The sequence below is a fragment of the Phalacrocorax aristotelis genome, chromosome 1 (genome assembly GCF_949628215.1).
Source record: "Phalacrocorax aristotelis chromosome 1, bGulAri2.1, whole genome shotgun sequence".
Taxonomy (NCBI): Eukaryota; Metazoa; Chordata; class Aves; order Suliformes; family Phalacrocoracidae; genus Phalacrocorax; species Phalacrocorax aristotelis.
In genome coordinates, this window is record NC_134276.1 from 155,062,220 (window position 1) to 155,076,278 (window position 14,059).

At 38.4% G+C, this 14,059-nt stretch overlaps 1 protein-coding gene across 2 annotated transcripts in view; it reads left to right on the forward strand.

Moving 5' to 3' along the window:
* Positions 1-14,059, forward strand: part of BRAF (B-Raf proto-oncogene, serine/threonine kinase) — an 80,140-nt gene that overhangs the window by 52,763 nt on the left and 13,318 nt on the right. For both annotated transcript variants that reach the window (XM_075117120.1, XM_075117111.1), the window contains 6 exons: positions 2,296-2,455; positions 4,077-4,113; positions 8,319-8,455; positions 9,154-9,271; positions 9,983-10,067; positions 12,927-13,103. In XM_075117120.1, coding sequence (XP_074973221.1) covers positions 2,296-2,455; positions 4,077-4,113; positions 8,319-8,455; positions 9,154-9,271; positions 9,983-10,067; positions 12,927-13,103 — 714 coding nt within the window. The remainder of the gene's footprint in view (positions 1-2,295; positions 2,456-4,076; positions 4,114-8,318; positions 8,456-9,153; positions 9,272-9,982; positions 10,068-12,926; positions 13,104-14,059) is intronic.

The following is a 14,059-nucleotide window of genomic DNA, read 5'->3' on the forward strand; positions in this document are numbered from 1 at the left end:
GACCTGTGACCAGAAATACTGCAGTATTTGCAGATTCCCATAGCAGATGACAATTTATGACTCAAGGAGGATGTAATTGCAACAATATTTCCGCAATTTGGCTTTCTCTCCCTTGGCTTACTCATGATCATAGAAAATCTGATTGCTTCTGTTTTTGTCATGTGCCAGAGCTCAAATGCTGTCTCGCAGTCACTCCTAGTGCAGTGATCTGGCAAGGTTCATTACACATTTCCCGTAATTTCATTTTTAGAGAACTCTCAGGAAGTTTGAGCAGGAGTTATCTATCCCAACAATGATAGTACTGGCTCAGCTGAGATGCTTGCTAGGCTTTTCTTCTGAAATCTTTCTGTGCAGCATCTGACATGCCTTTACATGAAAATACAGTGCCTTAGAATGTCAGCCAAGTCCTGCACTTGTATCTGTACAGTGTCCCATCTCCTGATGTGGGTTCTAGTTGCATGATTTCCTTACAAAAACATTCAGGAGTTCAAAACTTCCTCATCTACAATAGAAAAGATTTTACCCAAAGGCACTTGTTAGCAATGAATGAAAACTTGAGCTTATGTATATGTACATCCACTGCATTTAAAAAATGTTTCTGAAATTCTGACCATCTTCTGAAAAGCTGGGTGTTTGAGGCCCTTTCTCAGAGATTTGTCTATTGACAGTTTCAGTTCATTGCTTCCCAGTGTCTTCCCAATATTTATATTCTCTCATGTGACAATAGGTAACTATTTTTTTAAAAAATTAAACAGGGTTAAAACCCCTACCTATTCTTCCCCTGCCCCACTTCCCAAACGTAATGTAACTATTTTATTACAAGATTTACTAGACTGTTACTTGAATTAATTCGCAAGTGCTCTGTTTTGCCATTCTCAATTGTGAGACTGTTGGCCAGGAAGGAAGCGATGACAGGTACTTAGGATACAGATAGCACTGAGTTCTGGGATCAGTGCCAAACTGTGTAAATTCTTCAATGAAAGGTAAGGTAACGGTCTTTAAAGCAGACCTGTTTCTGAAAAAATGTTAAGAGATCTTATTGAAATGTTAGTTGCCCCTAAAAGATCTTTGGAGAGGCCAAGGAGCACTTCACTTTCAGGAGGCGGCACCAGGTCCTGTTGCTGATTTATGCTGCTATATGGCTTATTTCTGAATCTTTTCCCTGTGGGCATTGCCTTTGTGGGCATGGTAACCAACCCCTGAGTAACTGAGTGGCTGGAGGACTCTACTCCTCTCTTAGGAGTTGTGTTTTCTGTAAGTTCTAAAAACCTTGTCAGAAATCATGTATATTTTAACATAAAGTTTTCTTTGACAAAGGTGGCAAATGTTTCTCATTGACCCTTTGCATTATTTCTATTAAACTGAATCGTTAGACTTAACAGTGACAGACCTTGACTTGAGTAAGAGATAAATGCCCATTTATTATACTTCAACAAAGTAAATGAATAACCAAAGTAGCGATATTCTGCATTCTTACGAACAAAAAAGCAAGTGTTTAGATGTTTTGTCTTTTAAATACGTGATTTGTGATGCCATAAATTAAAGACTTTATCTACATTTATGACTGGCAGCATCTGTATTTCTTCAGAAAACTTGTCTGTATAGTCTGAACACTTATCTTTAAAGTCAAATTTATTGCATTGCCTAACTGTAGCACTGTAAATAATGTTGAAATGTTGCTTTATTCAAAGTTATTTCTTTAAGGTTGAGGTTAAGAGGTGATATATTTATTTTTAGTATTAATAATTCATATTACATTGGCCATAATATTTAATCAGTTATGTTGAGTGACCAATATGTAATTTTCAGTCTTTCCTCACTGAACAAAGATCCCATCCATACGATTTGGTTTGTGACATCTTCTGACTGTAATGTTGACGTGAGATGTTATGCATTTTTAGTTCTCAATGGGTTGCCATTAAAAACAGTGCATTGCCTTGACTCTGAAGTGAGGAAACTACAGAGTATCTTGCTATCTGCAGTGCATGTTGGGCTACATAAATTTTTCAGATCAGGATTTCTTATTACTAGTTTGGTATGGTATGTTAGGGTTTTCTGTGTTCTTTTAACTGAACACAGCTGTGTAATTAAGTAGTTTGTGCAGCAGAGAGTTGTTGCAATTCATCGTAGGGGAGTAGGGATCATTCATTATAAATGGTTTTTATGCAGGCCTTTAGATAAGTCTTTTTTAATGTATGTATTATTATAGTTGAAAAGGACTTACCACACCCACTATGCAGTATTTTAAGCCATTTGTAGACCTAAATCCTCTTTTTCCTTGACTTTGTTTCTCAGACCACCAATTCTCCCTAGTCCTTCTCCTTCAAAATCCATTCCAATCCCACAGCCCCTCCGACCAGCAGATGAAGACCATCGGAATCAATTTGGGCAACGGGACCGATCCTCTTCAGCTCCCAATGTTCACATCAATACAATCGAGCCAGTCAATATTGATGTAAGTATTAATAATGTTTGGATCAGGAATTGTAAATTTGAGGTTTCTGTTAGAATATCAGTGCGTTAAATTTATCATGTGTACACAGGGGTGCAGTGTTTCTAAGCTAACCCTTGGTGGCCTGTCAGAATCTTCCTAGATCCCATGTAAGACATTTTAGTTACTGAGAGCTGTAAGAATGCACATAATCCATTCTCCAAAAGCAGAAACTGTCTTTTGATGGTGCTGTCCTTTCATTTTCAAAGAAATATTCTACCACAAACCATTGGGGTTTTTTTTGTCTTTAGTCCCAAGGCTCATGCTGCTAGCTGTACCACAGTGTTAAGAATATGAAACCCAGTAACTGCTCTTGCAAACCATTACATGTGTTAAGCATATTTCTTTATATGCAAGACAGGGATTTTTAGTATTTGTAACTCAAATAGTATTTCTGGCATTGAAGAAAATTAAATTATTGCAGTAAGCTGAGTTCAGATTTACTGAATGTTCCTTAGGATTTCAAACGCCCAATATATGTTGTTCTGAGACTTCTTTTGGAGTGTTCAGAAACTGCTACACTTAACTTGTTAGCATCCAGAAATTTCAAAAGTGTGGCAGAATTGTAAGTAATAATAAAGGTTGATATTAGGTATAAGGCCAACTAGGACCTTTCAAAATGTTGGTCACAACAACCTCTTTCTAATTTTGCTAATGTATACAGCTTGTATTTTACCCTTAAGTCTGCTCTCTAGAAATTAGTCATTTGTCAGGTGAGCAGTCTTGAAGTCTGCCTGGACACTGAGGCACAAAATCTGTTTTGCATGTGAGCCTAGTGAAAGGTTAAATGTTAGCTGAGTATTAAGAGTGTGGCCACGTAGACATTTGCATATGGTATATGGCAGTGGTGCAGCTGAGAGGCAGGGCCAGTGCTTTGGGCAGCAGTGCAGGTATATAAAGGAATAAAATAATGGTGTAACCCAAAAATAAAAGAAGCTTGATGATGAAAATGGGCATACAGAGGGTAACTCCTAGAATCTTCTAATTTCCTTCTGTTTAGAAAAATCCTTAGTGTAGTTTGCTTTTAGTCTGGAGATAACTTTTAAAGATACTCTCAGTTCACAGTGGATTGCAAGTGAAGGAAACCTTTTACAGTTAGTCATTTCTGAGAAGAACAGAGTGCGCCTGGCTATGCAAATGACGTGCTTTGTTACAAGAAAAAACGAAGCAGAACTCATTTGACTGATATACCTCGGTACAGGAAATTGGTGTCCCAGCTTCTGATATGACAGTTCAAATAATTTGTGCCCCAAACACTGTAACTAGAACGTTTGGTTCAATATTTCTTCATGCATTTTGGCCAACTGCGTGTTTGATCAATATTTTCATGTCAGCATCTATTTTGAGTAGTGTACATTTCACTTTACTACTGAGAGATGCTGTTCTAAGGCGACTGATTTTGAAAAGTTTAGTAGTATTTATAAATAGTTCTTTGGAGTCACAGCTATTAGTAAGCCAGGGTAGAAAACAACTTTTATTTCATGGACAGTATATGAGGTTATGGATTCTCAATTTGATCGGTCTCAGTTGATTCTGGAACGTAAATGATAATACCTAAACTAAACACAATTTTTTTTTTTAATAGGACTTGATTAGAGACCAGGGTTTACGAGGAGAGGGAGGTAAGTAGTGTTTAAACTAGCTACTGTGCTATATTTAATTACACAACTGCACTGTCCCTTCCCTTTATTCTACTTCCTTCTAAAAACACAGGCACAAAGAAAAATATAACTAGAACAAAAAATGAATTTGCATTTGCTTGTCCATGAACTTAATATTTGTTTGACAAAGGTTTGAGTCATTTGCTGGTCATTCTGGGAGTGGGGGAGACGGAAGGAGAAAAAGTTCTGAAGTGGTATCTCGTTTTTTAGTTTTAAAATTGTCTTGCACCATCACTTTTCTGCTCTCACACGCACACAGTCATTCACTCACATCGCTGCACATAGATACGCTACAACTTCCCAACTCTCTCGCCAAAATTTTTATGCCTGTTGTTACCTTTCCACGCATGGAAACATTGGGGTTTTCATCTGAAAACCATCAACGTGGTAGATGGACCTTCCACATGAACTGCTGCATCCTAAAGCAGCATGAAATACTCCAGTTCTTCTCCCCCTCTACCCCTGCTGAAGATGCTGCTTTGCTGTACTGCATGCCTGTGCTACTCTTGGAACAAGGTTGTTAGGACCTTATCCTAAAGCCAAGTCTCATTATGTTTCCTTCAGTAACATGCAGCCCTAATTCACGGTTAAGTCAGAACTAGTGCCAGAAGATCTATTTTTCTTCTCATGTTATGCATGGGCCTGTTAAGTCACTTCTCTCACAGGCTGTCAAGGTCCTGAGAGGGCTTCTTATGTGCTGTGTTTATTCCTATGAATACAGTAATAATATAAGAATAATAAAAATAGAGAAATAGCAAGTAGGGCAGGCATATGACAGTTTTTCCAACTCCAAATCATTAACACAGTTGTCTCCTACTAATTATATCTTACTTCAGCCATAAGTGAAGTCTGAATTAGCTTAATGCACTCTTTCCTGATTTCTAAGGTTTTGTGCTGTGGGCTATCACTGACTTTTTCTCCCATCCAGATCAGGTAGTTGGTGGGATGGTACCTACCTACTGCGTTGTGTTTGATGGAGCTGTTTTTTCTTATGCCAGTGATAGAATGCTTTTTAGAGAGAAATTTTCCTTTAATCCTGCAAACCTACTGATTTAAAGTTGTCAGTTTTTGCTGTTTTTGTATGTGTTGATAGGTGTGGCTCTCCACAGTTTTGCCCATTTTGTCCAGTATTTAAATGTTGTGCTATCGCATTGGTTTTAACTTTTGATCATAAACTGTCTGCTTGGCATCTGAAAACAATTGGCTATTCCCAGTCCTGACACAGTGTTACTAGTAATTGACTTTTTTTCTTCCTTCAAAGTACAGAAGCAATCTATGAATAGGAGTCAAAGCATCCTAGTTATTTCCCATGACTTCTTTCATTTCTTCTATGTGTCTGTCTTTCTGTCTCTGCCTGCCCGTCTCTTTCTCTCTAACAGCCCCTTTGAACCAGCTGATGCGCTGTCTTCGGAAATACCAATCCCGGACTCCCAGTCCCCTCCTTCATTCTGTCCCCAGTGAAATAGTGTTTGATTTTGAGCCTGGCCCAGTGTTCAGAGGTAGTTGGGCTCTTCTTTCTTGTTTTCACCCAAACAAAATAAGTAAAACCACAGATGCTGTTTGTGCCTCACCCTCACACCATGTGTATGTAAGTGTGTGAGTTATCAAAACACCTCTGTTTTTTGCTTGGCCTGGCTGGAATGCTTTGAATGTGCTTTTCACACATACTCACTTTCACCTTTACACGCTTGAAAATGACTATAAATAAAGTCTGACTTAAATCTTCAAAAGCAAGGAATTTCATAGTTGGGGTTTTTATGTGGACCTTAACATAGTTTTTCTAAACAAAGGTCCTTGGATTGCATTGCAGTGATTTCAAAGATAAAATAATGTCCTTAACTTAGAATTTCCTTGACTGTTCAGTTTAAGTCAGTTCAGTGCTTTAACAGTTTTCTATATTTAATAGTCTTTGTTTTTAAAAGTAATCTAGGAAATCAAATGTGAATTACAATCATTTCCATTGATATCTTGTTAGGTCTCAAGCTTTTCAAGTAATGGTCACATCAAGAAATGCTTCATTTTGAGAATGTGCTATTCATACCACACTGGAGCCCTAGATGGTTTCGACCATGTAGCTTTTATTTAATTAGTAAATTTCCAATGAAAGAGTATTTGTTTCTGTCCTGTACCATGTAAAATAAGACTCTACCATTTTCACGTCGTTGACTCTGGGGGTAATTCAGGCCTAAAGCTGTCAATGGATTTGTTGTATTGCACAAAATCCCAAAAAAACTCTGGGATTTCGTATGCTGGAGAAACCAACTATTGAGTAATAGCATGAAATGTAAATATTTGTGTCTATATGTATACATACAGAAGTGGGTAGTTCAGTGCATGTAGTGTCGTTTTCAAACGCTACCATCTTGGCTGTTTCAAAGACTCTTGTTTCAGAGTGTATCAAGAGCAGTTCACCTGATGAACTTGTAAAGTTCTTCCAGAAGTCTTTGTAAGAAGACAGGTGTTCGCAACAAGCAAAGTGGCTATAGAATGGAATACATTAACATCCAGCTTCAGAGCCCAAGCTAATGGCTTAAGCCCAACATTATCTGAAGTATTCTACTCTAATAACTTGGCAAACAGGCCATCTGGTGTTATTATGAACAGATTAGCTAGAATGTTCTACAATGTGCTGTTAGCGTTTTAGGTGAAGGGTGAATATTGTGCTAGTGTTTCTATATTGTGGTATTAAAATTTAAGTAGGAGACTTTAGTTACCTCTAAAGAAAATGGGTTCTAGTAGAGCTTTGCCATTACAGAGAAAATCTGTAACCCAGTAAACTGTCGGAAAATTGCTCATGCTCTGAGAACATCATACATTTAATCCCATATATGTGTGATTACAGATGAATAATATAGTAAATATATGACAGTGTAGTGACTGTAACATGAAAATAAACAAAAGTCCATCCTTTACCTCACTGGCTTCCAGCTGCTTGTAAATGTAGTTAGGATGCCCAATATGCATCATTACTGTTGCTTTAGCATGTGGGACAAAGTTTATGGATGCTGCGTCCCATTTTTGACATGTTGGTTTGTCATTATTTTGTGCTTCCCCTTCTAAATGTATGGGGTTTAGCTCAGGGAGGACCAGCAGTGATGGATAGAGTCAGATTAATCAGCAAATTAGCTGAACTGCAGCAACAGTTTTAAAAGTCACGAAGTCAGTTTTTTAACTCAAGTTAGCATTAGGAGACCCTTTTTTTGGTAAGAAAGGGGCATCTGAAGGAATAGGAGGAGGAGTATTGTCTTCTGCCACTTCCCAGAGCACTTATGTGAGAGAAGGCATTGGAATGTTGGAGATCTTGTACAATGACATACATTGTTTAGCAGAGCAGCTTGAATTTAATTAACAGTTGACCCTATTTTATGTCCTTTGCGTTGAGAGGGTCAGCATAACCTTGTTAGAAATAATTATGGTGTATTTTAAAAAGCAGTGTCTAGTTGAAGTGCTCTATTTGTAAAGAGCCATTGGAGCTCTGAAACACAGCTCTGTTAGTGACATTTTCCTGCATAGATTTGTTTAGATAACATATAGGCTACAGATGTACTGTTCTTTTTGTATTTAATAGAATATGCTTCAAATAGCTAACTAAAGTACTTATTATTTCTTAATCCTTTCTACAGCCTAATATTTACTTTTAAATAAGAGCTCTCTGCTAACAGATAGCTTTAAAACAGCCAGATGGTTTTCAGGTGGCACTTGGAGACTCAACTAGAAAACATTTCAATTTTTTGCATTTAGTCTATTTTGATTGCAAAGTACAGTATTTCAGCTATTTATTGGATCACTAAAAGGTTAGCTACAAGAAATCTGCGAGGTAGCTGCTGCTAACTGAAATGTGACTACTTTTTTTTCTCAAACTGGTGGAATTAAAAGATTTTTTTTTTCTATTTAAAGAGACATTTTCTTTCTGATAATTCATGAACAAACTGGGCACTATCCGGTATCCAGGGGTGTTTGCTGTAGACTTGTCTTTTCCTGAAATTGAAGACTTCAACGCTATCTAATATTAGGACAATATTCCTAGTATATGTTTGTTTCCTCTTAATATTTATATTAATGTTTGGAGATACTGCATCTTAAACACAATTCTTGCACCTAATTAGTCAATACATTTTTGTAAGCTGGCTTCTTCTAGATAAAATTATCCTGTTTCTGAAATTTAGGTTCAACTGCAGGTTTGTCTGCAACACCTCCTGCCTCTTTGCCTGGGTCACTCACCAATGTGAAAGCATTACAGAAATCACCAGGACCCCAACGGGAAAGAAAATCATCTTCATCCTCAGAAGAGAGAAATAGAATGGTAAGGGAAAGATCAGCTGTTTTCATTCGTAGCATGGAATATTCACAGTATAGAAGTACTACACAACCGTGTTCCTCTCACTTTTCTTTCATCAAAGCCTTCTGAATTCTTTGGAAGATAAGTATAGTAATGATCAAAGACTTTAAGCCAGTGAATAATGGAATATCGAAATTGTGGGACTGATATATAAATCATTTAAATAATTGACTATACTCACTTTTACTCCATTGCACCCAAACATCTTGGTGTGCTTCCTATGACAATGCCAGTTTCCCTTCAAATAACAGCTTAACTCTTCCCACCATTATTTGTGAACTTTGAAAGTTCTAATAATTCTGAAATGTAACAATACATAAAAATGTCCGCGTTTTTTTGATTCACAATTTAGCATTATGATTAAGAATTCAAAAATAAATTAGACTTTTTTTTTTTGTAACAGTTTCTTAATATTTACTGGTTTTAACACTGCCAGAAAACTGTGGCAAATATTTCACACCAGGAAATAATTCAGTATACCTGTGTGCTTAGGTTTTGTGTGTGGCTGGCTTGAAAAGTCAAATGCAGTATCTGAAAAAGAAAGTTCTTTTAGGACTTTAATGATATGAAATGCTGATACCAGATCTTTAACAAAGGAGCTGTCTTCACAGATATTAATGCATTTGCTTTCTTCTTCTTCATGTTTATCCATGTATATAAAGAAAACCCTTGGTCGACGGGATTCAAGTGATGATTGGGAGATACCAGATGGACAGATCACAGTTGGACAAAGGATAGGATCTGGATCATTTGGAACAGTCTACAAAGGAAAGTGGCATGGTATGTGGCCATCATGGCAAACAGTTATTCTTAAGCAAGTAACACTGCCTGGTGGGGGTCACCCAGCTGGAGAGCAGCTTTGCAGGAAAGCACCTGGGGATTCTGGCGGACACCTAGTTGAACATGAGCCAGCAGTGTGCCCGTGCCACAAAGAAGGCTAACGGTATCCTGGGCTGCAGTAGGCAAAGCATTGCCAGTAGGTTGAAGGAGGTAATCCTTCCCCTCAACAGTGGTGAGGCCACACCTGGAGTGCTGGGTCCAGTTCTGGGCTCCTCAGTAGAAGACAGACATGGACATACCAGGGAGAGTCCATTGAACGGCCAAAAAGATGATTATTAAATTAATTAGTATGCTGAATGGGTAATGTTAGAACTTCAAACTGTTTAGAAACTCAACTCTTGCATGTTGTTCTGAATGAAGTAATTATTAGGGTAAAGGTGAAGCATAATTACTAGAAAGGCTGAAATATCCATCTTGATGAATGAGGATTTCACATGTGTATTTGGAAAGCTTTGACTTGGCTAGGATTTCTCAGAGTAAAGTAAGAATAGTGTTTATACATTTTACAGAATATTTACTTCAATATTGTAGGGGTTTATTTCACAAAAGCTAGAAAATGGGGTATCTCAATATTTCTGGTGCACTATATAGCATTTTCTCAGTAGAGGAATGTTTATCCATGGCACTTATTTAAAAATTGCTGTTTTAAAGGTGATGTGGCAGTGAAAATGTTGAATGTTACAGCACCCACACCTCAACAGTTACAGGCTTTCAAAAATGAAGTAGGAGTGCTCAGGTGAGAATATTTTTAACGGCATAAAGTAATGTGTGTAGATTTATGCTTCATTAATCACTGAATTTTAAATTTCCATTAGAACACGTTGGTCTTATTTCTCCATGATGATACTTCGGGCAGAAAATATAACTTGCCATTTTAAAATATTTCTTTCTATCCACTGCTAGTTCTTCCTTCCTCTGTATGTGTTTGTCTATACACCTATGTTGCGAATCCATGTATGTCCTAACACTCAAGGCAGGACTGGTTTTTGCGATTGCACTACCTCCAGGGCACAGTCAAGCCTAAGTGTGAACTGTAAGCCTTTCTTTCCTCTCACCCATGTTTTGAGATTGAATGGGGAGGATGACTAATTGTTGTTCTTGAGCTACAATACTGCCCATATTTTCCATTGTTTGATAGCTTCTATTCAGTAGCATTGACTTCTCTTCGAGGTTTTTTTAAATGCATTTCTCATAAAGTCACCTCTTGATTTCTATTTCTCATGTCTACTGCTTGTACTTTCTCAAAGGTTTCTCTTAGGTTCAGCTCTCAAAAGATGATCCACAGAATATTTATTGGGGACGACCACTAGCATCCAAGTGCAATCTTGAGCAGTTCTGAGCATAAATCTGTTTTAAGAAACGCATCAGAAAGAAGGTTTTTGTCTCTGGAAAACTGATGTGTTGAGCTGGGTGCCTGTGCTGGAGGAGCATCCCCAGTACATGGTGAAAAGGGGATTGTCAGCCTTTTTACCCAGGAAATGTTAGTTCTGAAAACTCTTAAGCCCATAGTTGTAGGGGCTTTCTGGGGTATGCTACTTTTGATATCTGCATATTTTGGACATACCTGCTCAAGAAAACATAATGAAATAAAAAAATCTTGTATTTCATACCTAGTCCAGATTTCTGCTGGCAATCCCATAGCTGGAGTCCAGCCTTTCTCTGTGGTTGATTGTTTCAGCACTTAGAGTAAATAGTCAGTTGTCCTATCCTTTGTCACAGACAAGTCAGATTTACCGTAGTTGTGCCTTTTCCGTTATGCTTTATCATTACTTTCTTAGCTTTGAGGTAGGATTTGCAAGAAACTCCGTATTTTTTGTTCACTCAGCAGTTACTCTCAGCATCACTTGACAAATCCTTGAACCGGAAAAAGCACAGTCATATAATGTAGAACTGTTCTAGTCTGCATTCCTGAGAGGTGGTTGTGGTTGCTGAGGTCCGGTGGGATGGGGGAGAGAATCGGAAGAGCAAAAGTGAGAAAACTCATGGGTTGAGATAAAGACAGTTTAAGTAAAGGAAAAGCCACGCACACAAGCAAAGCAAAAGAAGGAATTCATTCACTGCTTCCCATGGGCAGGCAGGTGTTCAGCCATCTCCAGGAAAGCAGGGCTTCATCATGCGTAGCGGTTACTTGGGAAGACAAACGCCATCACTCTGAACGTCTCCCACTTCCTTCTTCCCCCAGCTTTAGATGCTCAGCATGATGTCATATAGTGTGGAATATCCCTTGGGTCAGTTGGGGTCAGCTGTCCCAGCTGTATCCACTCCCAGCTTCTTTGTGCACCCCCAGCCTGCTCGCTGGTGGGGTGGGGTGAGAGGCAGAAAAGGCCTTGACTCTGTGTAAGCCCTGCTCAACAGTAACTAAAACACCCCTGTACTATAAACATTTTTGTTCCAGCACAAATCCAAAACATAGCCCTATACTAGCTACTATGAAGAAAATTAACTCTATGCCAGCCAAAACCAGCACAGAGGACAAAGGGGTTCACACTCTAGGCTCCTGTGTTGTTGGTTTTTTTTTTTTTTTTTTTAATAAAATAAAGTTTAAAGAGCTCTGCCATCTTCAGCAGCAGAATAGATTTAGGAAGCTACCACGGGTTTTAAGCTTGGTCTGTCAGGTTTCATCAACAGTGACTGCCTTTGGTACCTAGCTGTGTTGGAAGAAGATTGCCTTTATTTTTCCTTAGTCCCTGGGAAAGCTAGGAAATACTCCAGAGCTTTTAGATGCCTCATCTTTGTAATATCTCACTGGTATGTTTGGAGGAAGCTAGTTGTTCTTGTCTATTTGATGACAATAAGAAAGTGATGGACTTTTCCTGGAGGGTGAGGAGAATCTTTCAGATGTCACCTTGTATCAGTAGATTCTTTCAGGCCTTGAATCTACTGGGATATCTACTGAGATAATATTCTCTGTATTGTGAAGTTTTTCTGTCTGGAGTTGCTTCATCTTTGAAATAGGTTTGATTTAATTTGACCAAATTTCTGTGGTGAACTCCAGTCTCTCCCAGTGCTATTTGGAAACAAGTTCATGTCATAACCTTACTGAGGTATAGTTTTCTTACCTGTTTCCATCCTTTCTTGTATGCTAGCTCCATAGAGAGTACAAAATTCTTGTCAAATAAAGCACTGAGAAAAACGGAAGCCGTGTCAAGGAAGTGTGTTGGTGGTTTCTGAACAAAGGGGTTGTCTTTCTTGGAAGCCTCTGAGACTAGAATTTCATTCTGGATGTCCTCTTTATGGGCAGCAACATCTCATAGCTGGACTGGGGCTACACAAAAGCAGACCTGTCGGCAAACAGTCATTCTCCCATGGGGACCTAGTGGTAACAGCATCTTGTGAGCAGTCCTGTGCTGGGTTGCTTGCAAAAGCAGGAGGAAGCAGTGCATATGCCAGAATAGCTATTCCATGTCATCAGGATAAGGAGGGGTAACTGCTGGAATAATTCATGAAACTGAATCTAGTCTTAGTAAAAGTTAAAATTGACCCATCAACTTCTGTTTGGAAGTACATATTTAGACTGTGGTAGATCTGCCTGGATTTTTTCCTGATTTCCTGATCCGCCTGATTTCCTCCCGATTTTTTTTTTTTTTTTCAACAGGAAAACACGACATGTGAATATCCTGCTTTTCATGGGTTATTCAACAAAACCCCAGTTGGCTATTGTTACACAATGGTGTGAGGGGTCCAGCTTATATCACCATCTACACATCATTGAGACCAAATTTGAAATGATCAAACTAATTGATATTGCACGACAGACTGCACAAGGCATGGAGTAAGTATCATATTACTTGTTTGCAAATGAGTGTTGTAGCAATATTTATTACCCCCTTCACACTCTGACTGTCATTGGCAAATAAGGCCAGCGATCTGCTCACTTTTCCAAGCCCAGGGTCCTGCCTTGACAATCAAAGCACTTTGTGATGTGTTTATTATTTTGATTAGTAAAATAGACTTTGTGTTCTTTTCTTGGAACGTAGGGGAAATACAAATCATCAAGAAAATATAGTCTTAGGTAATAGAATAAAGATAACTACAGTGTAGTTAAGCTTTCAATCTTGTGAGCAAAGATTTTGGTTCCAGGCTTTATGATCCTCACAGTGCAGATAGTCTTATGGTAGGAGGTAAAATGTAGTTTAAAAAGATACAACCTGTGGATGAAAGCACAGAATCCTGTAAGATAATGCAGAAGGCAGACTGCTCTGTTAGCAAAAATAATAATTTTTTTTCTCCTTTTAAATATTGTAGCTCTCTAAATAGTAGATTTCAGCGTTCCAAGAAAACATACCTGTTTTGTTCTAAGGACTGTAAGTAATCCTTACTCCTATAGAAGGCAGTTGAGTGAGTTACAATTTACAAAACTAGCCCAATATTGTGTGTCAAAATCAGAACACTGATGTAAGATCGGAGAAATCACCCTCCAGCTGGAAAACCACTATGATGATTGCAGTTAATTGTGCCATTTTTCTACTAAGTGTTCTATTACATTTTCAGTCAAGAGGTGGGGAGGTGTTTGCCTCAACCAGCCTCAGCCTTCTGTTAGCTTGCTCGGCTCCCCAGGCTCCCTCTGTAGGTAGTGGAGATGCAAAAGCAGTTTTTTGAGCATGATTCAAAGCAGAGACATAAACTGGGGCTTTTCCAGCAGGTTTGTGACAATCTCACTGACTAAACAAAGAGCCATGGGAGACAAGTTGCCTAATTTAGGCCATATCTATGCCGTGGGGCAAGTAC